This window comes from Mesoplodon densirostris, chromosome 16, assembly GCF_025265405.1.
Source record: "Mesoplodon densirostris isolate mMesDen1 chromosome 16, mMesDen1 primary haplotype, whole genome shotgun sequence".
Taxonomy (NCBI): Eukaryota; Metazoa; Chordata; class Mammalia; order Artiodactyla; family Ziphiidae; genus Mesoplodon; species Mesoplodon densirostris.
This window is the reverse complement of record NC_082676.1, coordinates 15,490,701-15,512,364: the sequence shown is the minus strand read 5'-3', so window position 1 is coordinate 15,512,364 and position 21,664 is coordinate 15,490,701. Positions and strand designations below refer to the sequence as shown.

The window sequence follows — 21,664 nt, the reverse complement described above, 5'->3', positions numbered from 1 at the left end:
ACCGTCCATAAGTATTTGAGGAAGGAAGGAATGAAAGCAGGAGCACATTCCTAATGACTGGAGTGACTACAGGGCCTGGGATTTGAAGCAAGTATTCTAGTCCTAACCCTCATCCTCACTGCATCCTCACCTTCATCCCCCTCCCCACCATCACTATTCTCCTTGTGGGTATCGTTGGTATAATTTCTGGAATCGAGTTCCGAGAATCAGTGATGGCAGAGATCTTTTCATTAAAGAAGTCCCTTTCCCCCACCGTGATGTTGAACATTTTCCTATCTGTCATTTAAAATTCTACATCCTTATAATCAATAAAATTATTTCCTAATTAAGCTAACTTGCGTGGAATCTGATTTTTGCACCTAAGAACCTTATCCAACACTGTCCATGGAGATGGTGGTCCTTCTCATTATTCTGCAGAGCAGTGGACACCTCCCCTCTTTCTGCCCTCAGACTGGGCCCTACCAAGTATTGGAAGAAAACCTATTACAATACCATCTACCTCTTAATGGGCACCCCAAGCTACAAAAATATCTGGGAGACACCTCAACATGAAAGCTTTCTTTCTTTACTTCTTGGGCCAGGTCAAATTTGGGGGCAAGTTGTTCTCCTGGACTCTTAGAAGGACAAAAGAAGAAGCATGAGGCTCAATTGTCCATTTTTCCAAGGAACACCCTTCCACAAGGTCATTTGTATGGAGAGCGGGCTTCTTACTTCTGTTAAAGAAGGGCAACTACCCTTTTTTGTGAGACTGGCCATGTGCCAGGCTCTGTGCTTGTCATTTTCCCCAAATTATTTCTTTGTATTTTCCAAATGATACTGCGAGGGAGGAAATGGGAGCACGGAGATGTCAGTTAGCTGGAGGATTAGTTTCCTGGGGCTACTGAGGGAGCCGAGGTGGAGGCCCTGGCTGTCACCTGAAGAGGTCAAGGCCAGCTTTCCTAAAGAGGTCAAGGCCAGCTTCTCTGAAGAGATCAAGGCCAGCCTCCCTGAAGAGGTCAAGGCCAGCCTCCCTGAAGAGGTCAAGGCCAGTTTCCCAGAAGAGGCGATGACTGAGCTGAGTTTGGAAGGGTGAGTGGGATTCTGTCAGGTAGAGAGAAGAGGGCAAACAGGAGCTTTGGGGCAAGACAAAGAGGCAGAGATGAGAACAGAGATTGTACATCCATCCATTTCCCAGGTCGGAGTCTGTATTGGTTTCCAAGTAGACTTTGAGCATCACGAGGAGACCCCAACTTGTTCCTCAAAGTCCACCCAGCCCTGAATACAATGAACCTGGGAGTCCCCCTGTACAGAGTAGGGGAACAGAAGTTACCTACGAGAAGTGGGGGAACCACCGTATTTGCATGAGAGCCCTGGTTCCACAGCTTGAGTTTTCTGCTCCCTTCTGCTAGTCCCAGCTCCTGAGGGGAGTGAGGCAGCCGCTTTTATCATCTCTAAGAAGCAGACCCGTTAGAGCTGAGCCATATGGGTGTGTAGAGGTACCAGTGGAAGAGAAATTCGGTTTTGGAAAAACACTGGAGAAGGCTTCTGAATAATTAAATGTTAAAATTTCATAGAAGGTAGCTAGTCAACCAACCTCAGTGTTTTTTACCTCCTGCTAGGGGGAGCTCACTTTCTCTTGGGCAGCAGGTGCCAGCTGGTAGCATTCATGAATAGAACACTCTTCTGTCCTATTGAACCAACAAGAGTCCCCCTCCTCTCTGGCCCTGTGTTTCCACATTGGTCCTGACTCTCTTCCTAAGAACCCTACAGACAAATTCTGCTGTCTTTGTTAGTTCTACAGACATTGGGAGATGGCCGTCAGGGCAGTATCCCTCCACCACCACCCAAGTCTCTTTTAGTTTCTTAACATTTGCTAAGTCCCTTTCACCATCTTTCAGATTCTCAGGACTCAGAGTTAAGGGAATGACTCTTTAGAGCTCCGTACAATTTATGCTGCTAGGATGGTTGGCACCTTCCTGAGGTGCCCCCTCACTGGGCTGGAGATGAGGTTAGTGTAAGAATAAGAGGATGGTCAGTAGGATCACAGCTCCCAGGTCACCCTCCAGTCTTTTTTTGTTGTTGTTGTAATTTATTTAATTAATTAATTTTTGTCTGCGTTGGGTCTTTGTTGCTGCGCGGGGGCTTTCTCTAGTTGCAGTGAGCGGGGGCTACTCTTCGTTGCAGAGCACGGGCTTCTCATCGCGGTGACTTCTCTTGTTGCAGAGCATGGGCTCTAGAGCACAGGCTCAGTAGTTGTGGCGCATGGGCTTAGTTGCTCCGCGGCATGTGGGATCTTCCCGGACCAGGGCTCGAATCCGCGTCCCCTGCATTGACAGGCGGGGTCTTAACCACTGCGCCACCAGGGAAGCCCCACCCTCCAGTCTTGCTTTCCCCAGTAGGTCAAGAGCTGTGGCAATCAGATACTGTGGAAATATGAACACCTAAGTGAGGGTGGCTGAGAGGAGCGGGTAGGATGTAGGTGGGGCAGGAATCCAAGGCTTATGGAGGTATTTCCCAGGATGCACCACACTTCAAGTTCATTATTAGACCGTCCCAGCTGCAAGGCATTGTGGGAATGACTTGTTTAGAATCCACTGGGTTCTCAGTCAAAAGGAGGTCCCAGCTCTCCCAAGCCAAGCCACTTTGACAATGTTTTCATGCCCCTGCCTCTAGGAAGACGTGAGCTGGAGAGACCTTTGGAGAACAGTGTCTAACTGCATCACTACAGATAAGGAAACGGATGCATAGAGACTCACATAGCAGGGTCTTTAAATATGAGAAAATAGAAAGAGCTGATTCTGTCACTTACTACCTTATAGTCTTGGGAATATCTCTCCAAATCTCTGAGTTTCTCTTTCCTTTTTTACAAAATAAGACTAATGATTCTACCTGTCAACGTCTCTAGCCACACACCTCCAGAAACACTCCTGTTGCCGGTTGAACCAGTTGGGTTTATTACTCACTACAGCAAGGAGAACACACACCTTGGGGAACCACCTAGCATCTCATTAAGAGGATGTTAGAAAAGACCTAAAGAAATGTGCTATGGTTAGGTGATTTGAGGAAGGTTTCATAAGCTGGCTTTGCTTTGGATGGATGCTGTCAGGAAGTGGGGCAGTTCTCTGACTATGTATCGTAATCTTAACTCTAAGAAGAGAGGACAAGATAGAGTTTAGAGCTGTATTTGGTAAAGCAGCATCAGTCACTCATATGAGGCAGAATAGGGAGATGCTTGGTCATTTTGGTGGCTTGTTAACTTAGCTTGTTTTGTCTGTGTTCAACCATGATTACAGGGTGTCCATTTATTTATTTGTTTATTTGTTTATTTATTTATTGATTGATTTCTGGCTGTGTTGGGTCTTCATTGCGGCACGCGGGCTTTCTCTAGTTGAGGTGAGCATGGGCTACTCTTCATTGTGGAGCATGGGCTTCTCATTGCGGTGGCTTCTCTTGTTGTGGAGCATGGGCTCTAGGCATACGGGCTTCAGTAGTTGTGGCTCATGGGCTCTAGAGTGCAGGCTCAGTAGTTGTGGCACACAGGCTTGGTTGCTCCACGGCATGTGGGATCTTCCCGGACCAGGGCTCGAACCCATGTCCCCTGCATTGGCAGGCAGATTCTTAACCACTGTGCCACCAGGGAAGTCCACTTTTTGTCTTAACCCATCACGGGCACAGAATGACTTTGTCTGATACTGACGTCCTATAAAATAGTTTATACTCATCAGGAGACATAAGTCCAACTGTGGTGCCCAGGCAGCCCCTGGAAATCAGGGCTCAGTAGTTGTAGTTCGTGGGGTTTAGAGTGCAGGCTCAGTAGTCATGGCGCATGAGCTTAGTGGCTCTGTGGCATGTGCTATCTTCCCGGACCAGGGTTCAAACCTGTTTCCCCTGCATTCGCAGGTGGATTCTTAATCACTGCACCACCAGGGAAGTCCCATGGGTTTGTATATTTGTGAGGACCATGTTGGTTATGGTGCTAAAGTGCTTTGAATACCACAGACCAAAGCACTTGCCTAAAAGCACATAGACTTTTAGTTTTCTTGATTCCTGACTCCTTTTTAAATGTGCCGCCTACTGCATTCAAGAAAGGAATAAATAGCCTTTGTTTGTAGTGTCACCCACCTTTCATAAGCCCCCTCAGGGAGTTCCTCAGTGTCCAAGGAGCGTCACTGTCTGTTTCCTGAAATTGTCCCTTTCTTCCTCAGAGGTAACCTAAAGCCCTCTTGCTTCAGTGATAGGTCTCATCCAGGTCAAGTCCCTTGCCCACCCCATCCTGCCCTTTATTTGACCCTCTGGTTCCTCAAAAATGTAGGTGGGGTTGGGGACTTCTGCTGGTTCTCTTTGGGATCAAGTCACCAGTACCTCAACCATTAGGAACCACATTTTAAGGAAGGCCCTTCCTGCCCCCTGGTGGCAGCAGTGGGGCCTGGTGGGATTCTCTGAAGGCTGTAGGGAGGCACCCAGGGCCAGAGACAGAGATATCCTGGGAGACTGAGATTTGTGGTCCTAGGACAGGAGATGGGCATCCTCCGAGACTAGGACTCTGGTCCCTCACTGCCCAGCCGCCTCCCAGGCACAGGAGCAGAGAAATCAGGCGTGTGCCCCGCGCTAGAAGTGGACCTGAACTGCACGCAGGAGTGCCTCTCGGATGGGGAATGCGCGGACAATCTCAAGTGCTGCCGGGCCGGCTGCGCCACCGTCTGCCAGATGCCCAGTGGTAACCCCGGGGGCCTCCACCAGGCAGGATGGGAGACGGTACTGGTAGGAGGTCGGAGCTTCTGGTTCGGGGAAGTGGGGTGCTCCCAACTCTGGGACATCTGGCTGGGTGGAAGGAGATGGAAGCAGTTCAGCTGAGGCACTCCCTCCAGGGACCTTGGGGAGACAAGGCATCTGAAGTGCAGCCGCGGGAAGGGAGACCCCTGCACCTGGCTGGATTCAGTGCTCTAGTGCATGTCTTTGCTTCTGGGACACAATGTGGGGACTTTGTTGCCTGAGGTCTGGGGAGGGCAGCCAGAGGCTGCTGAGGGGACTGACTCCCAAGGCCTAGGACACTCGTCCCACTCCGAGTCCCCCTCTCGGGCCTCCCCCACTCCCAGCACCTGGCCTGGCACCCCTGAATTCCGCCATTCAGGCAGAAAGAGACTTTACAGATTTCGGAGACCACCCAGGCCATCTTAAAGATGTGGAGTGAGCATCTGAGAGAGACAGTTCTTGCCCAAGGTCACACTGCCATCCCTGGCTGGGCAGCAGTCACAGCGAGAAGGTTCAGCTTTTGCCTGAGTGGTTTGAAGAAAGTCGGGACGCCTCCCTGAGCACCCCTCCCCCTTCCTCCTCTTTAACACCCTCTCTTCCACTCTAAGGATTGAGTGAGAGAAAGCATGTGAAGCTTGCCTGTCATAAAAAGCACTTGCTGGAGTTTAAGACTGGCCAGCAGGCCATGGGAGCTCCCATCAGGGAAGGAAGCGTGGAATCAAGCTTTTCATTTTTCAGAGGCAAAAACTGAGGACTAGAAGCAGGGATATGACCTGGGTCCCAAAGTGCTGGGGTCACTGGTCTTTACCCAGAATCCAGCCCCTGTGATGCTCCCTGCTTGTTATTTGTCTGAAGATGCCCCCAGGGGCTGGGATGGTTTGTAATTAGAGAGTCAGTCACTTGAGCAGGGAGATGGGGGGTGGAGGGAGGACAGGCCCCTCGGGGGCCCCTGGGTCTGGGGACTTGTAACCTGGACCAGAGGGAGGAGGACACTGGGAGAGAAAGACAGACACATGAGAGAGGAGGGGGGAGAAAAGAGGAGTCCCTGCTGTTGGGAGGAGTGTCTGCTGTTCCCTGGTCTCAGATGGACAGACTGGGGCAGGAAGAGGGGCAGGACCAGAGGGCCTCCTGAGCTAGAATCCTAGTCGTGCCATCAGCTGGTTGTGGATCCTGAGCAAGTCGCTTTACCTCTCCGAGCCTCTGCTTTCTCGCTGGCAAAATGGGATGAGAATCCCAGATGTTGTAGGGTCGACATGAGGCTAAACGAAATCATACATGTGAAATGTCTCAGGAGAGAGTAGACCCTCCACACACTGTGGCTTGTTTTGCGAGTACCCCGCTCCCTCTGAGGGATTCTCCATCGCTGGCCCTGGTGCCCCCTATGGGCCTTCAGAGAGCCCCACCTCCAGGCATGGGGTCCCTGCACCCCACACAGGAGTGACCTAGCCCTTGGCCTCAGAGCCCTCAATCCTTAGGTGACCCCGCACAGTTGAGCGTCTAGGAGCTTCTGATGTTTAAGTAGGAGGTCCCCTCTCTGGCCACTGAGTCTCAATCCTTAGCCCAGAGCCTGCTCTCAAATGTGAGCCTTCAGGGTCTCCCCACCTCCAGCACATTGGACCCTCCACCCGAAGCTCCAAGGGTCACCAGTTTTAGGCACCAGAGACCCCCAAACTTTATTCACCATGGGTCTCCCCACTCTGGCCCTGGGGATGCTCAGTTCTCTGTTCCCAGAACTAAGCCTTTGCCAAACTGTGCCAGGCCCCTCCCTGCCCCACTCACCTGGGAGCCGAGGGCAGGCCTAGCAGCGGGCCAAGGAAGAGGGCGGCAACGAGGGGACCAGCGCTGCACGTAGGCATGGTGTTTGCTTGCGTGGGCGCAGGACCAAGGGGCTGCCGAGGTGGAGGTTTTAACAGTGTGCCTCGGGGGTAGGTGGCACAGGTCTGAGTCAGCTGGAGTAGTGCGCTCAGCAGACAAGGCAGGCGGGCCGGCTGCCTCCTTTGCCATTTCTCAGTCCCCGAGGATCAGATGTCACCCTGGCCCCAGTGGGAACCAGAAACCTAAGCTGCTTCCAGCCCGGGTGCAGCTCAACCAGCTGCAGCTGGACCCTTGTCCACTCCTGCTTCCCCACCTCCCTCCTGGGGCCTGTGGGCGGGGCAGCAGGAGGCCAAGGGCTAGATCCAGGCCTCTGGGGTTCCCATTCTGAGACTGAGAGGTCCCGTGGGAAGGTCCTACCCAAGTCGCATTTGAAGCTGTAGAGAAAAGGTTTGATCCCAGGTCTCTATCCCACCAAGCCCTTGTTTTTTTGGGGGGGGTATTTTTTTTGCGTTACGTGGGCCTCTCACTGCTGTGGTCTCTCCCATTGCGGAGCACAGGCTCCAGACACGCAGGCTCAGCGGCCATGGCTCACGGGCCCAGCCGCTCCGCGGCATATGGGATCCTCCCAGACCGGGGCACGAACCCGTATCCCCTGCATCGGCAGGCGGACTCTCAACCACTGCGCCACCAGGGAAGCCCCAAGCCCTTGTTTTTTCCCTTCCATCATATATATTGCCCAGGTGTCTTCTTCATGACACATCTAGGGTGCACAGTTGGTGTACAGAAAGTAACGAAAGGAGCCCTCGACACTAGCCTTGGGGTGAAGGGTCTGGGTTTGACTCCCACCCACCTCCACCACCTCGCAGCTGAGGGACCTTGAATGAATCACTTCCTTGTTCTGAGCTGCCACGTTGTCATCTCCAAAGACTGGTGAGTGGTGGGTTTCCCTGGGTGGCGCAGCGGTTAAGACTCTGAGCTCCCAAAGCAGGGGGCCCGGGTTCAATCCTTGGTCAGGGGACTGGATCCCACACTCATGCCACAACTAAGAATTCATATGCCATAACTAAGGGGCTGGCGAGCCACAACTAAGGAGCCCGTCTGCTGCAACTAAGACCTGGCTCAACCAAATAAATAAATAATTAATTAATTTAAAAAAAAAAAAAAGAAAGATGTGTGAGTGGTCCAGAAATGGTGTCTCCTGTTAGTAAGGAGACTGCTGAGTATACACCAAGCTTTAACATGAAGGCTGGTAAATGCCACAACACAATTACCCAGCAAGAAGTGCCTTCAAACTTACTTTCTGACCCAAAAATCTGAGGTCTGGGGACTTTCCTGGTGGTCCAGTGGGTAAGACTCCATGCTCCCAATGCAGGGGGCCCGGGTTTGATCCCTGGTCGGGACACTAAATCCCGCATGCCGAAACTAAGAGTTTGAATGCTGCAACTAAGACCCGGCTCGGCCAAAATAAATAAATAAATAAATAAATAAATAAATAAAGATTTCAAACAAACAGACAAAAACCAAAATCTAAGGTCTGTAAGCCCCAGGAGGTCTTTGCTGCTGGAGGGTACAAGGGGGCGGGGGCAGTGACCATTGGGATGACAGGTGAGTAAGAGTTGGCGACAGAAGCACATCCAGCCACTGTCCCCACAGATGGGTCCCGGGGGAAAGAGGTGAGAATGCCTCCCCAATTCCCAGGTTCAGCCTGGGGACTGGAGACAGGTGCTGGCTGGGAGGGGCCAGGGCTGTTTACTCTGAGCACAGGGAACAGTCCACAGCCATGACGCAGGAGCCAGGTAGGGGCACAGCCCAGGGCGGCTCCTGGAACGCAGTCTAGGGCAGCAGGGGACACTTTGATGAGCAAATGGTCTCAGCCTGTGGACCCAGCTGCCTATGGGACCTTCAGCCTCAGGCACTCCTGCCCACGGATTTCTTCTGGCACCTAGCCAGCTCCCCAGGCCAGGAAACTGCTTGGCCTCACCCCTCCCCAGCACTCTTGGGCTCCCCTGCTGACTTGATCTCTTTTACAAGAATGTGGATTTTCTGAAGCCAAGTGGATGGGGCGGGGCACACGGATGGAGGAGAAAGTTTTTGCTTAAGTGTTTTACTGGCGCCACGGACTCAACATTGACCAAACTGAACTCTTCGCCCTCCCCGCAAGGATTTGCTTCGCCTCCCTTCTCCCAGGAAGCTGCCTGCTGTCCGTGCTGCTTCCCTTTCCTCGCCCCCAGGAGCAATCTCGTAGCAAAGCCTGTTGGTTGTTCCTCCTCACTGCCTCCTCTGCAGCCTCTGCTCTCTGCTGAGTCCAGGCCACTCCTGTTTCCCCCCTGGACACTTGTCACTGAAACAGGAGGAAAGGGGGCAGTGTACAACCTTTAAAAGAATGACATAGTCATAGGACATGACAAAAACTGGTTAGACACAACTAGGTCCAAGATGGCAGAAGATTCGACTCCGAGTAGACCTTGAGCCTCGTTATACGCTCATTGTAATACATTAGCATATGCCAAATGACACACCCACCAGCTCCATGACAGTTCCAAGGCCGACCATCAAAGGTCAAAAAGTGGGTGGTGGCCCAATTCCTGGAAATCTCTGCCCCTTCCCCCAGATAGTTGGAATAATCCTCCCACTTTGAAATTACCCAGCCCATAAAAACTAACCACACCATATTTCGGGGCCTTTTGCTTCCTGAGATGACCCACACTCTGTCTGTAGAGTGTGCTTCTCCCAAGGCCGTTCTCACATTTTGAGATAGACCGCACTCTGTCTATGGAATGTGTGTCTCTCTAAATAAATCCACTTCTTATCTATCACTTTGTCTCTCACTGAATTCTTTCTGTGATGAGACTTAAAAAAACTGAGCTTCATTAAGTCCTGAGACCAGGTGTGTGATTTCAATGAAAAGACCATGGGTTCAAGTCCCAATCTGGGTCACACGGTTTCATCATGACCCCACTGCCTCGGCCCCGCCCCTCCTCTCCATCCTCCACCAGGGTCTCCTAAGATGTCCAGGTCCTTCCTGTGGCCTCGGGTAAAGCCCCAAACTCTTAGCTCGTCTCACAGGGCTCCTCAGGCCTGGTCCTTCAAGTCTACACCCAGTGCCATCTCATCCCATCCTCCCACTCATTCTCACACACCTTCTCCTCCTCCTCATCCATCTCTTGCTTTTCCATGTGCTGAGAACACTTTCCCCACCTTCCTCTCAGGACTCTTGCTCATCCCTCAGGCCTCAGCTGAAAGTTCACTTCCTCAGGGCGTCCCTCCATCCAACTCCCACCGCCTCCACACTTGTCCAGCCCCCTGCTAACCCTCCCTCCATACCCTGTGATTTCTTCTCAATAAAGTGATCGCGTTTCTTTCTTTTTTAAAAATTAATTAATTTATTTATTTTTGGCTGCATCGGGTCTTCGTTCCTGCGCATGGGCTTTCTCTAGTTGCGGTGAGTGGGGGCTACTCTTTGTTGCTGTGCACGGGCTTCTCATTGCGGTGGCTTCTCTTGTTGTGGAGCACGGGCTGTAGGCGAGTGTGCTTCAGTAGTTGTGGCTCACGGGCTTAGTTGCTCCGCGGCATGTGGGATTTTAGTTCCCAGACCAGGGCTCGAACCCGTGTCCCTTACATTGGCAGGCGGATTCTTTTTCCTTTTTTTTAAATTTTAAATTAAATTAAATTTATTTTTTATACAGCAGGTTCTTATTAGTTACCTATTTTATACATATTAGTGTATATATGTCAATCCCAATCTCCCAGTTCATTCCACCACCACCCCCACCCTGCTGCTTTCCCCCCTTGGTGTCCGTACGTTTGTTCTCTACATCTGTGTCTCTATTACTGCCCTGCAAACCGATTCATCTGTACCATTTTTCTAGTGGCAGGCGGATTCTTAACCACTGCGCCACCAGGGAAGTCCCGTGACCACATTTCTTATTTGCACATTATCTCAGAATTTCTTGCTGGAAAATGGACTGCAGGAGAGAAGAGACTGAGTCAGCTTTGTGTACTTCAGTAGCTGAATAAATATTTTAAATTAATTACTTATGTTAACCTATGATTTATAAACCCACATCGTGTACACACAACAACAGCTTTTAAAGGCAGCTACCAAAAGACTTCAATATTCCTGCCTCACAGGGAAGGGGGTGTGCGCAGCTTCAGGTGGAGGTCGCACTTCCTCATGCTGCCTCCAGGGGGCAGGCAGGGCCTTCCTTAAAGTGTGGTTCCTAATGGCTGAGGAACAAGTGACTTGATCCCAAAGAGAATCAGCAGAAGCCCCCAATCCCACCTACATTTCTGAGACACCAGAGCGTCAAATAAAGGGTAGGATGGGGTGGGCAAGGAACTGGAACTGGGTGAGACCTATCACTGAAGCAAAAGGGCTTTAGGTGACCTCTGAGGAAGAAAGGGACCATTTCAGGAAACAGTGACACTCCTTGGACACTGAGGAATTTCCTGAGGGGACTTATGAAAGGTGACATCCCCCCAAATTCTATTTGTTCTTTTTTTTAATTTTATTTATTTATTTTTTTTTCTTTTTTTGCGGTATGCGGGCCTCTCACCGTTGTGGCCTCTCCCGTTGCGGAGCACAGGCTCCGGACGCGCAGGCCCAGCGGCCATGGCTCACGGGCCCAGCCGCTCCGCGGCATATGGGATCCTCCCAGACCGGGGCACGAACCCGTATCCCCTGCATCGGCAGGCGGACTCCCAACCACCGCGCCACCAGGGAGGCCCTGTTCTTTTTTTTTTTAAATGCAGTGGACGGCACACTTTAAAAGCAGTCAGGGGGCTTCCCTGGTGGTCCAGTGGTTAAGACTTTGCCTCCCTGGTTGGGAAGCTAACATCCCACATGCCTCGGGGCCAAGAAACCAAAACATAAAACAGAAGCAATACTGTAACAAATTCAATAAATACTTTAAAAATGGTCTGCATCAAAAAAAAAAAAAAAAAGAAAGAAAGAAAGAAAAAGAGAAAAGAAATCTAAAAGCAGCCAGGAACGAAGGAAACTAATACTCCATGTGCTTTTAAAAACGGGTTGGTCACAGAGCACTGAGCTGATCTCCCTGTGCTATGCGGCTACTTCCCACTAGCTACGTATTTTACATTTGGTAGTGTATGTATGTCCATGCCGCTCTCTCTCTTCGTCCCAGAGGGGTGGGAGGGAGACGCAAGAGGGAGGGGATATGGGGATATATGTATACATATAGCTGATTCACTTTGTTATACAGAAGAAACTAACACAGCATTGTAAAGCAATTATACTCCAATGAAGATGTTAAAAAAAATGTGTTGGTCTGCATGCACAAAAATAAACTCAAAATGGCTTAAAGACTTAAACATAAGACATGATACCATAAAACTCCTAGAAGAGAGCATAGGCAAAACATTCTGACATAAATCGTACAAACGTTTTCTTAGGTCTGTCTCCCAAGGCAATAGAAATTAAAACAAAAATAAGCAAATGGGACCTGATCAAACGTACAAGTTTTTGCACAGCAAAGGAAGCCATAAAAAAAAAAAAAAAAAAAAGGACAACCTACAGAGTGGGAGAAAATATTTGCTAATGATGCAACAAACAAAGGCTTGCATCTTTGTAAATGCAAATCAAAACTACAATGAGGTACCACCTCACACTGGTCAGAATGGCCTTCATTAAAAAGTCTACAAATAACAAATGCTGGAGAAGGTGTGGAGAAAAGGGAACCCTCCTATATTGTTGGTGGGAATGTAAGTCCGTGCAGCCACTACGGAAAAAAGTATGGAGGTTCCTTAAAAAACTAAAAATAGAACTACCATACGACCCAGCGATCCCACTCCTGGGAATATACCCAGATAAAACTATAATTCAAATACATTCAGGGACTTCCCTGGTGGCACAGCGGTTAAGAATCTGCTTGCCAATGCAGGGGACATGGGTTCGATCCCTGGTCCGGCAAGATCCCACATGCCATGGAGCAACTAAGCCCGTGAGCCACAACTACTGAGCCTGAGCTCTAGAGCCTGTGAGCCACAACTACTGAAGCCCACGCGTCTAGAGCCCATGCTCCACAACAAAAGAAGCCACTGCAATGAGAAGCCTGCATGTCACAACGAAGAGTAGCCTCTGCTCCCTGCAACCAGAGAAAGCCCACGTGCAGCAATGAAGACCCAACACAGCCGAAAATAAATAAAATAAATAAATTTATCAAAAAAAGAAAAGACTATAGCCAAAAAGACTTTAAAAAAATGCACACCTATGTTCATAGCAGCACTGTTCACAATAGCCAAAACATGGAAACAACCTAAATGTTCACTGACGAATGAATGGATAAAAAATGTGGTACATATATACAATGGAATATTACTCAGCCATAAAAAGAATGAAATAATGGCATTTGCAACAACATGGATGGACCTAGAGATTATCACACTAAGTGAAGTGAGTCAGAAAGAAAAAGACAAATACCATATGATATCATTTATAAGTGGAATCTAAAATATGACACAAATGAACCTATCTACAAAACAGAAACAGACTCATAGAGAGAACAGACCTGTAGTTGCCAAGGGGTTGGCGGGGGAAGGAGAGGGATAGACTGGGAGTTTGTGGTTGGTAGATGCAAACTATTACATTTAGAATGGATAAACAACAAGGTCCTACTGTATAGCACAGGGAACTATATTATATCCTGTGATACACCATAATGGAAAAGAATATAAAAAAAGAATGTCTATGTGTGTATAACTGAGTCACTTTGCTGCACAGCAGAGACTGGCACAACATTGTAAATCAATTATACATAATTTTTTTTAAAAGTGGGTTGGTCAGAAGTGTTCAAAGATCTTCAGCACCATAATCAATGTAGTTCCCAAAGTACCCATGTTTTTCTTAAGGCAGATACCAGCATCTTATTTTGCAAAGAAAGAAACTGTGGCTCAGAGAGGTGAAGGGACTTGCCCAAGATCACACAGCAATATCCACACCTACTGAAGTCAAATTCTTCTAACTAGTAATAAGTCCTTTTCCATTATACTGTTATAAAATAATAATTATTAATATATTAAATAAATTATTTGTTACAATTTGCAACTTATTTACTACCATTATTGTTATCAGAACAGTCATTCATTGAGGGCTTAGTCTCAACACTTGTGCAAAGCATTTTACAAATATCACATCCTCTTAATTCTCACCATAATTCTCTGAGATTGATAGATAAGGAGAAAAGCAACCTCTGATTCGGGGGCTGACCTGGCACCATCACTGGCCTTAAGTTCTCCTGATGAATGTAAACATTTCACAAGACATCAACATCAAACAAGGCCATCCTGGGACCATGATATATCATGAAAAAAATAGGACACTCTGTAATCATGTTTAAACACAGACAAAACCAGCTAACTTATACAAGCCACTCAAATAACCAAGCATCCCCCTATTCTGCCTCATATAAGTGACTGATGCTGCTTTACCAAATACAGCTCTAACTTCTTTCTAGTCTCCCCTTCTTAGAGTTAAGATAAAGATACCCATTCGGAGAACTGCCCCACTTCCTGACAGCATACATCCAGAGGAAAGCCAGCTTCCTGAAACCCTCCCCAAAAATCACCCAACACAAGCCCACGTCCTGTAAGTTCTTTCTAACATTCTCTTAATAAGATACCATATTGTTTTCCAAGGTGATTCCTATTCCTTGCTGCAGTGAGTAATAAACCCAACTAGTTCAACTAGGAACGGGAGTGATTTTAGTGGTCTCTGTCTAGAGACATTAGCAAGTAAAAGCATTCTCCTTATTTTATAATTAAAGAATGTAAAGCTCAGAGATGTTGAGAAATTTGCCCAAGACTACAAAGAAGTGAGTAACAGAACCAGCACCAATCTGTATCCTTGTTTATTTAAATACTACACTTTTGGTGGTCCCCGTGACTCAATTTCCTCATCTGTAGTGAACCAGATACTCTCTGTTCTCCAAAGGTACCTCCATCCCACATCTTCCCAGAGTCAGGAATATGAAAACATTGTCAAAGTCACTCTACTTGGGAGAGCTTGGACCTCCTGTGTTAGGAAACTCATACAGCAGTTAAGTGACATCGCTATGTCGCCATTTCCTCCCTTGAAGGATTCTTAGGACGATTAATCGAAGAATGCAGGCAAAATGCTAGCACAGAGCCTGGCGCACAAAAAGGGTACTTGCCCTTCCTTAACTGTAGTAAGAATTCCCCTCCCCACGTGTGACCTCAGGCAGGGGGATTCCTTGGAAAAATGGACAATTAAGCCACATGCTTCTTCTTTTCTTCTTCTGAGAGTCCAGGAGAGCAACGTACACCCAAATTTGACCTGGCCCAAGAAGTAAGGAATGAAAGCTTTCATGTTGAGGTGTCTGTCCCACGGATTTTTGTGTAGCTTGGGGTGGCCATTAAGAGGTAGATGGTGCTATAATGGGTTTGCTTCCTATACCTGGTAGGGCCCAGTCTGAGGACAGGAAAAAAGGAGGTGACAACTGCTCTTCAGAATAGTGAGAAGGACCACCATTTCCATGGACCCTATTGGTTAAGGTTCTTAGTTGCAAACAACAGAATCCACACCAGTTAGTTTAATTTGAATATGAATTTATTGGAATATAAGGCAGACAGTTTGAAGCCACAGATAGGAAAATGTGCAACATCACTGTGAGGGAAAGGGGTTTCTTTATTGAAAAGACCTCTCCCACTGTGAGGAATGGGCATCTGCATTCATTCTTTCCTTCCTCTAGTAATTATGGACTGTCTCCTTCGTGCCAGGAACCGTGCTAAGTGCTAGGGATAAAGGGAAGACTTGTTCTCATGGTGCTTAGAGCTGACTGGATGAGACAAAGCTAAAGCAAGTAGGCCCATGGGGGAAGGAGAGAGCCAGGGTTCTGCTGAGGAGGGTGGGGTTGAGACAGACTCAAAGGAGATCACACTGTTTCAGAAGCAGCCACAGCCCAGCCCTGTGTGCGTCCTCCTTGAGTTCAGAGTTTCGGGGGAGCACAGTTCGCAGGTCCTCTGAAAAAAGAAAGGAACTTGCTGATTGACATCTCTGAAGCCCCAGACCTGGACACCGCTCATCTTGAGAGATCCTAGACTCTCCCAGAAATATGCAGCCAAAGTCCACTCCAGAACCGGAATGACCAACAAGAAGGAAGTGAGTTTCCAAGCCTAGGTGGTGAGTTCAAGAGCTCTGCAGACCTGCTCTGTAGGGTAGCTGACTCAGTGTTCCCATCTGAGAAAAGGGGAGCATGTGAGGAGGCTCAGGTTATCATGACGGGGCTTCTAGGGTGACCTTCTGACAAGCTGGCCTATGGAGGATGTGCTCAGTGTGCGGTTTCACAGGACACTGCAGCCACTTCTCCTGGGAGGCAGCGAGGAGGAAAGATACTGTGCAGGTGTGAATGGTGGGTGGCCCCCTGAGCCCCTTCTCTTTCCCCAGCCCTTCCCCTCCCACCCTGCCCTGCCCCTTTCTTACCCCCGGATCCCCACAGAACCACCGCAGGTCTTCACACAGTCCTCTACTGTCAGGAAGTTGTTCTTCTTCGCAAAGCAGCCGCCATATATAAAGATGTCGCAGTGCCCGGACTTGGCGTTGTAGAAGTACCTGATCTTCCGGGCCCTGCAGGGACCCGTGTAACGAGGCTCCAGGCAGAAGGCAGGCCGAGAAGCTGCTGGAATGGGAGGGGCTCTGGGCCAGTTATGAGGGTGGTTATCACAGCTCGGTCTACAAGGTCAACAGCTGAAACCACCAGTTTGCGATAGAGAATGTTAGCGTTCTGGGGGCTGGTCAAATTGAAAAGGCCATTGACAACCTGCTTTCTGGGACATTATTATTAATGTTGCTAGGCGTGACCATGATATGGTAATCAGGTAAAAGTTTATATCTCCTTCATGAAGTATTTAAGGTTAATTGGTATGATGCTTTTGATTAGCTTCTAAAACTACCCATGTTGGGACTTCCCTGGTGGCACAGTGGTTAAGAGTCCGCCTGCCAATGCAGGGGGCACGGGTTCAAGCCCTGGTCTGGGAAGATCCCACATGCGGCGGAGCAGCTAAGCCCGTGCGCCACAACTACTGAGCCTAAGATCTAGAGCCCGCCAGCCACAGCTACTGAAGCCTGTGCGCCTAGAGCCTGTGCTCCACAACAAGAGAAGCCACCACAATGAGAAGCCCGCACACCGCAACAAAGAGCATCCCCGCTCACCACAACTAGAGAAAGCCCACACGCAGCAATGAAGACCCAACGCAGCCAAAAACAAATAAACAAAAAAACTCTACCCATGTCAATTATATCTTAATAAAGTTGGGGAAAAAAAACTCTACCAAAAGAAAGGAGGACACAGGTAAAAAATATTCTCCATATATTAATAATTATTGGAGCTGGTACCTGGGTTTTATAATATTATTCTCTGCACTTACTTGTAAGGTAAAAGGTTTCAACCATTAATAAAAAAGTGTGAAGGAATCAGGCTGTAATGGACAAAGGCATGAAGAAAACATACCAGGGTATTCACTTTTTTTACCTCATGGGGACTGTATAGATTGAATATTGACACTATATTGATATTGTGATTTATAATAAGAAATATATACATTTGTTCTTTGTCATTTTCCTGGCACGGAGTTTCTAAAAACCTTGGTATTTCTTTTTCTTTTTAAAGAATTTTTTGTTTGTTTGTTTTGTTTTATATTTATTTATTCTGGCTGCACCGGGTCTTAGTTGCAGCATGCAGGATCTTTTAGTTGCAGCATGCGGACTTCTTAGCTGTGGTATGCAAACTCTTACGTGCAGCATGCATGCGGGATCTAGTTCCCCAACCAGGGATCGAACCTGGGCCCCCTGTATTGGGAGCACCAGGGAAGTTCCTAAAAACCTTGGTATTTCTTAAATGTTGAGAGCAATAACGGTGTCTTTTGTTATGTGAAGTAGGTGACTTTTGGGAAGAACCTAGTAACCCCAGAGTGGGCTCTGGTTGCCAGGGGAAACCACTGCCTGACAGGAAAGTTGCAACTTTCATTCCTACTCTCCTCCAAGGCCTTCCATCCACAGTCCCCCAACCCCAAACCTCAGAGATTGGAGAGGAGCTGGAGGTTGAATAATCACCAATGGCTAATGATTTAATGCATCATGACTAGGTAATGAAGCCTCCATAGCAACCTAAACACAGCAAGACATTCATGTTATTCAAAAGGACTGGCATCGATCCAGGGAACAACATAGGGACACGTTCCATCATTGCTCACCTGGACCCCTGCAACAGCCTGCTCCCTGGGCCTCTCTGTCGCTGCCCTTCGCCCCCTAGAGGCCATTCTGCACACTGCAGCCGCAGGGATCCTGTTACGACTTGAGTCCTACCCCATTGCTCCCACGACCAATCTCTCAGTGACTCCCCATCTCTCTGAGTCAAATTCTGATTCTTATAAAGTCCTACTTGCCCCCATGGCCTCTCTGCCTCATCTCCTTCCACGTACCCCACCACCCACTCGGCTCCAGCCACCCTGGTAATTGTTGCTGCGCCAACACATCAGGCACGTTCTTTCTGCAGCCTCTGTTCCAATGCCTCCTCATCACAGAGGGTTTCACTGATCAATCTACAGAAAGAGCACAGCCTCCTTTATCCCCATCACTCTCTACCTTCAAAACACTCATAACCTAGCAGAGTATTCCCCCCTTTTGCTATTGTCTGTCTCCCTCCTAGAAGGCAAGGTATTTTACCATATTTTGTCTACAGTTCTTTCCCCACACCAAGAACCATGCTTTGTAGGGACTTAATAAATATATGGCAAGGGAACAAATCTCCCATTTCATGCTCACGCCAAGTGCACAATCACTGAATAGAATGGATATAACTGAATTCCTGTTAGTGCAAAGTCTACTTGATGATGGGGCAGGTCTACATAATTATCAATCTACCTTTAACATTCTGTATCTTAAAAGGATAATAAAATAATAGTCAAAAGGGGACAAAGGAGGGACTTCCTTGGTGGCCCAGTGGTTAAGACTCTGCTCCCAATGCAGGGGTCCGGGTTCAATCCCTGGTCAGGGAACTAGATCCCACATGCTGCAACTAAGAGTTTGAATGCTACAACTAAAGATTCTGCATGCCCGCATGCTGCAAATAAGATCCTGCATGCTGCAGCTAAGACCTGGTACAGCCAAATAAATAAATATTTTTTTAAAAGGTTGGCGGGACAAGGGAAAGGGACTTGAGCCTTTGCTAAGATTGTATCAGCCTTGGTCCCAGGAGCCAACTCACACAAGCGTTGTGTTTCTTGCTTTCCCTGCAGTTGCTCAGCTCAGTGGTCCCACATCTTTCTGATTAATTTTAATACTAAAGGAATAATCATTATTTGACACCTAAATATTTTTTCTTGCCCAAAGGAGGTGGGTAGAGAAATTTTTTCAGATTAAAACATCTTGGTGGAAAACGGACAAAATTGGCCGTAAAATGTGATTAAACTCTTTAAATTCATGACTGGTAAGCTGTTCAAAGAACCCATGTAACATAGTTCCCCTGTTCAGTGAGGAAACTGCAGAAGACTTGCCCCAAGACACACAGCATGTGGGTCGTAAGGTCAGGACAAGATACTATCATATCACAACCCATTTGATAAACTACCTGATTCTGCCAGGAATTCTGAAAATACAGATAACTGGTAAGAGTTTCTGGGTGCAGTGTCCCATGTTCATTACTCCCCTATCTCTGAGTCTCACCTAAGCCCCCGAATCACAGGGAAGAGTGAGTCTGGGTTTTTCCCTGACACAAAATATGTGGTGTCTCTACCACCATTAACCAATTCCCCAAGCATCCACTGGACAACCCACAAGTCAATTCACTTCTGACACTAAATCTGTGGAGTTAGTGCAGCTCCCACAGGTTGAGGGCTCAAGACTGTCCTTACTTCAAATGCCAGCCACGTGATCCCGAGTTACACTTGTAACCGACTGGCTAAAAATCAGACGTTCCATGACCCCATCTCCATGTTCAATAACCAATAGAAGCGGTGACCAAAATCAGGAAAACCCTTTACTTACCGTTCTCATGTTATTATAAAGGATAAAGCTCAGGGACAGCGAAATGGAGGAGATGCGCAGGGCAAAGGGGGAGAAGAGGTGTGCGGAGGCCCTGTGCCCTAGTGGAGCGCACCCCCCCACAGCACCTCCATGTGCTCACCACCCCGAAAGCTCTCTGAACCCCAAGATTTATGGATTTTTACTGAGGTGTCAATAATAGGCATATTGATTGAATCATTGGCCATTGGTGATTGATCTCCATCTCAATACCCTCCCCTCTCCCCAGAGGTGCTGGGATGTGGGGTGATGAAAATTTTAGCCTCTAAACACATGAGTGGGTTTTTCTGGAGACCAGCCCCACCCTGAAGGTCTCCCGGGTCCCATTCCTTTACTCACCTCATTACCATAAAAAAGACAGTAAATTCCAGGAGTTTCAGGAGATCTGTTCCAGGAACCAGGACAAGGATCAAATATTGATCTTTTTATTACACTACACTGAAGTTCAGGGACACGGCACTGACCAGGAATAGAGAGTCTCAGAGATGGGATCCCTGATTTGGTAGAGGTAGGCGGGATATATATTTAAAATTTTTGACTTTTAATTTTTTTCCTATTGAGAGTCATGAAATGTCCCTGGAGTTAAAACGGCCCAACTTCCCAGGAGAAATCCAGAGAGGCTGTCAGCACCCACCCCACCCCTGCTCCCCAGCCCCTTCCATGGACTCCCCTCATCCCTCCCCAGCCTGTAGAGGAGAGGTGAGCCGGGACTTACCTCTGGCATGGCTCTTGTGTTTACCCCCTGGGGTGCAGGCCACCAGGGTGCCCAGGAGGACCAGAAGAGCGATGGACAGGCAGAGCCGGCTCATGTTCGTGGCCTTGCAGGAGGGGTTCTGAGGGAAGCTGGGGGCTGACGGAGCTTTTCATATCCCAGCTGAGGGGTGGGACAGGCAATGAGGAGGGGAGTGAGGAAGGGGTGGAGCTGGGCTCAGTCCTGTTTATTGCGTAATCTCCCCACCTAACCTGCTTCTGCCTGCTGGAGCCAAATGCCCAGTAACAGCGCTTCTCAGACTTGACTCTCCCTGTGGGTCTCGTGGAAACACAGATTGTGATTCCACGGGTGGAATTTTGTCCAGTAGGTTGACTCAGGGAGCATCCCAGCACCTAGAGCAGCGCATAGCAGGTGAGGGACGGTCAGTGGGGGAATGAGAGCAAATTAAAGGACAGATAAGTGATCAGAACTGTGTTAGCTCAGGTCCTTCTTTTCAGCTCCTGCAGGTGTCATCCCATCTCAGCATCAATACCTGTCACCCGCACCCCTACCCCTACCTAACTCAGAAGACAGGTGTGACGCAGGACACCATCCTGTAACCGCTGCCACAACTTCTCAACTGGATGGACCCTTGCTGTTTACTTGGCACTGCGGTCCAGGCTGAAGCTGAACTGGAGGAAGGCGTGTTCTCTGGGGAAGCAACCATGTTTTCTGGGTAGAAAAAGGAGGAAGGGGTGTGGGGAGAGGGGAAGCAGGGAGCTGAGCACGTCTCCACAGCACGACCTCCCACCGCCCCTCACCTGGTTTCAGAAACAGGAGAGCTGCCTGCCTGAGTGGACCTCAGGGGAGCATGGAAGATCTCCTGCAAGAGTCCCCCATCTCCTGTCTCTCTGCCAGTGGTTTTGGCATTCTTGGACCTCAGTTTTGGTCCCAGCTCTGTCTTTTCCTAACTTTCTGCCTGAGGACTTAAACCTCCCAGAGCCCCAGTGTCATCAGGTGTCACCTGATACCTGTGCTGCCCACATCACAGGGTTGCTGTGGAAGCAGTGGAGGCAACAGACATAAATTCCTTCTTCCTGTAAAGTCAAAGTCCTTGTAATACGAATAATAATGAGTAATGACAGCAGAAAAAACGTAGCTTCTTCTATGTGTCAGGCGTTATCCTAAGCACTTGACACATATTAACTCATCTAATCCTAAAAAATCCTGAAAGAGGGGAGAGAAACTGTTGGTATTTCCTCATGTTACAGAGGAGGAACCTGCGGTAACGAGAAATAATTTGCCTAAAGTCATACCTTGTAGAGAGAGGATTTGAACCCAGGGATCTGGCTTCAGAGTCTGTGCACGTGCAC

General features: G+C 48.5%; 1 protein-coding gene and 1 pseudogene across 1 annotated transcript; one reads left to right on the top strand and one right to left on the bottom strand.

Annotated features, from left to right (window-relative positions):
• Window positions 1-844: 844 nt before the first annotated feature.
• LOC132476897 (WAP four-disulfide core domain protein 2-like) overlaps window positions 845-21,664 on the top strand; it is a 60,057-nt pseudogene continuing 39,237 nt past the window's right edge.
• On the bottom strand, window positions 5,628-20,409 carry LOC132476011 (spleen trypsin inhibitor I-like). Its single transcript, XM_060077717.1, has 4 exons — window positions 20,316-20,409; window positions 16,004-16,196; window positions 6,511-6,529; window positions 5,628-5,723 (listed from the first exon to the last, which is right to left on the bottom strand). Exons 1-4 carry the CDS (start codon window positions 20,407-20,409, stop codon window positions 5,628-5,630), a joined length of 402 nt encoding a protein of 133 aa, XP_059933700.1.

Bases quoted from the DNA above. Each gene is read 5' to 3' on its own strand.
- LOC132476011 (XM_060077717.1), bottom strand. From the start codon at position 20,409: ATGAGCCGGCTCTGCCTGTCCATCGCTCTTCTGGTCCTCCTGGGCACC. The intron at 16,197-20,315 runs GTAAGTCCCGGC...CCATTCCAGCAG, and splicing joins ACACAAGAGCCATGCCAGAG to CTTCTCGGCCTGCCTTCTGC.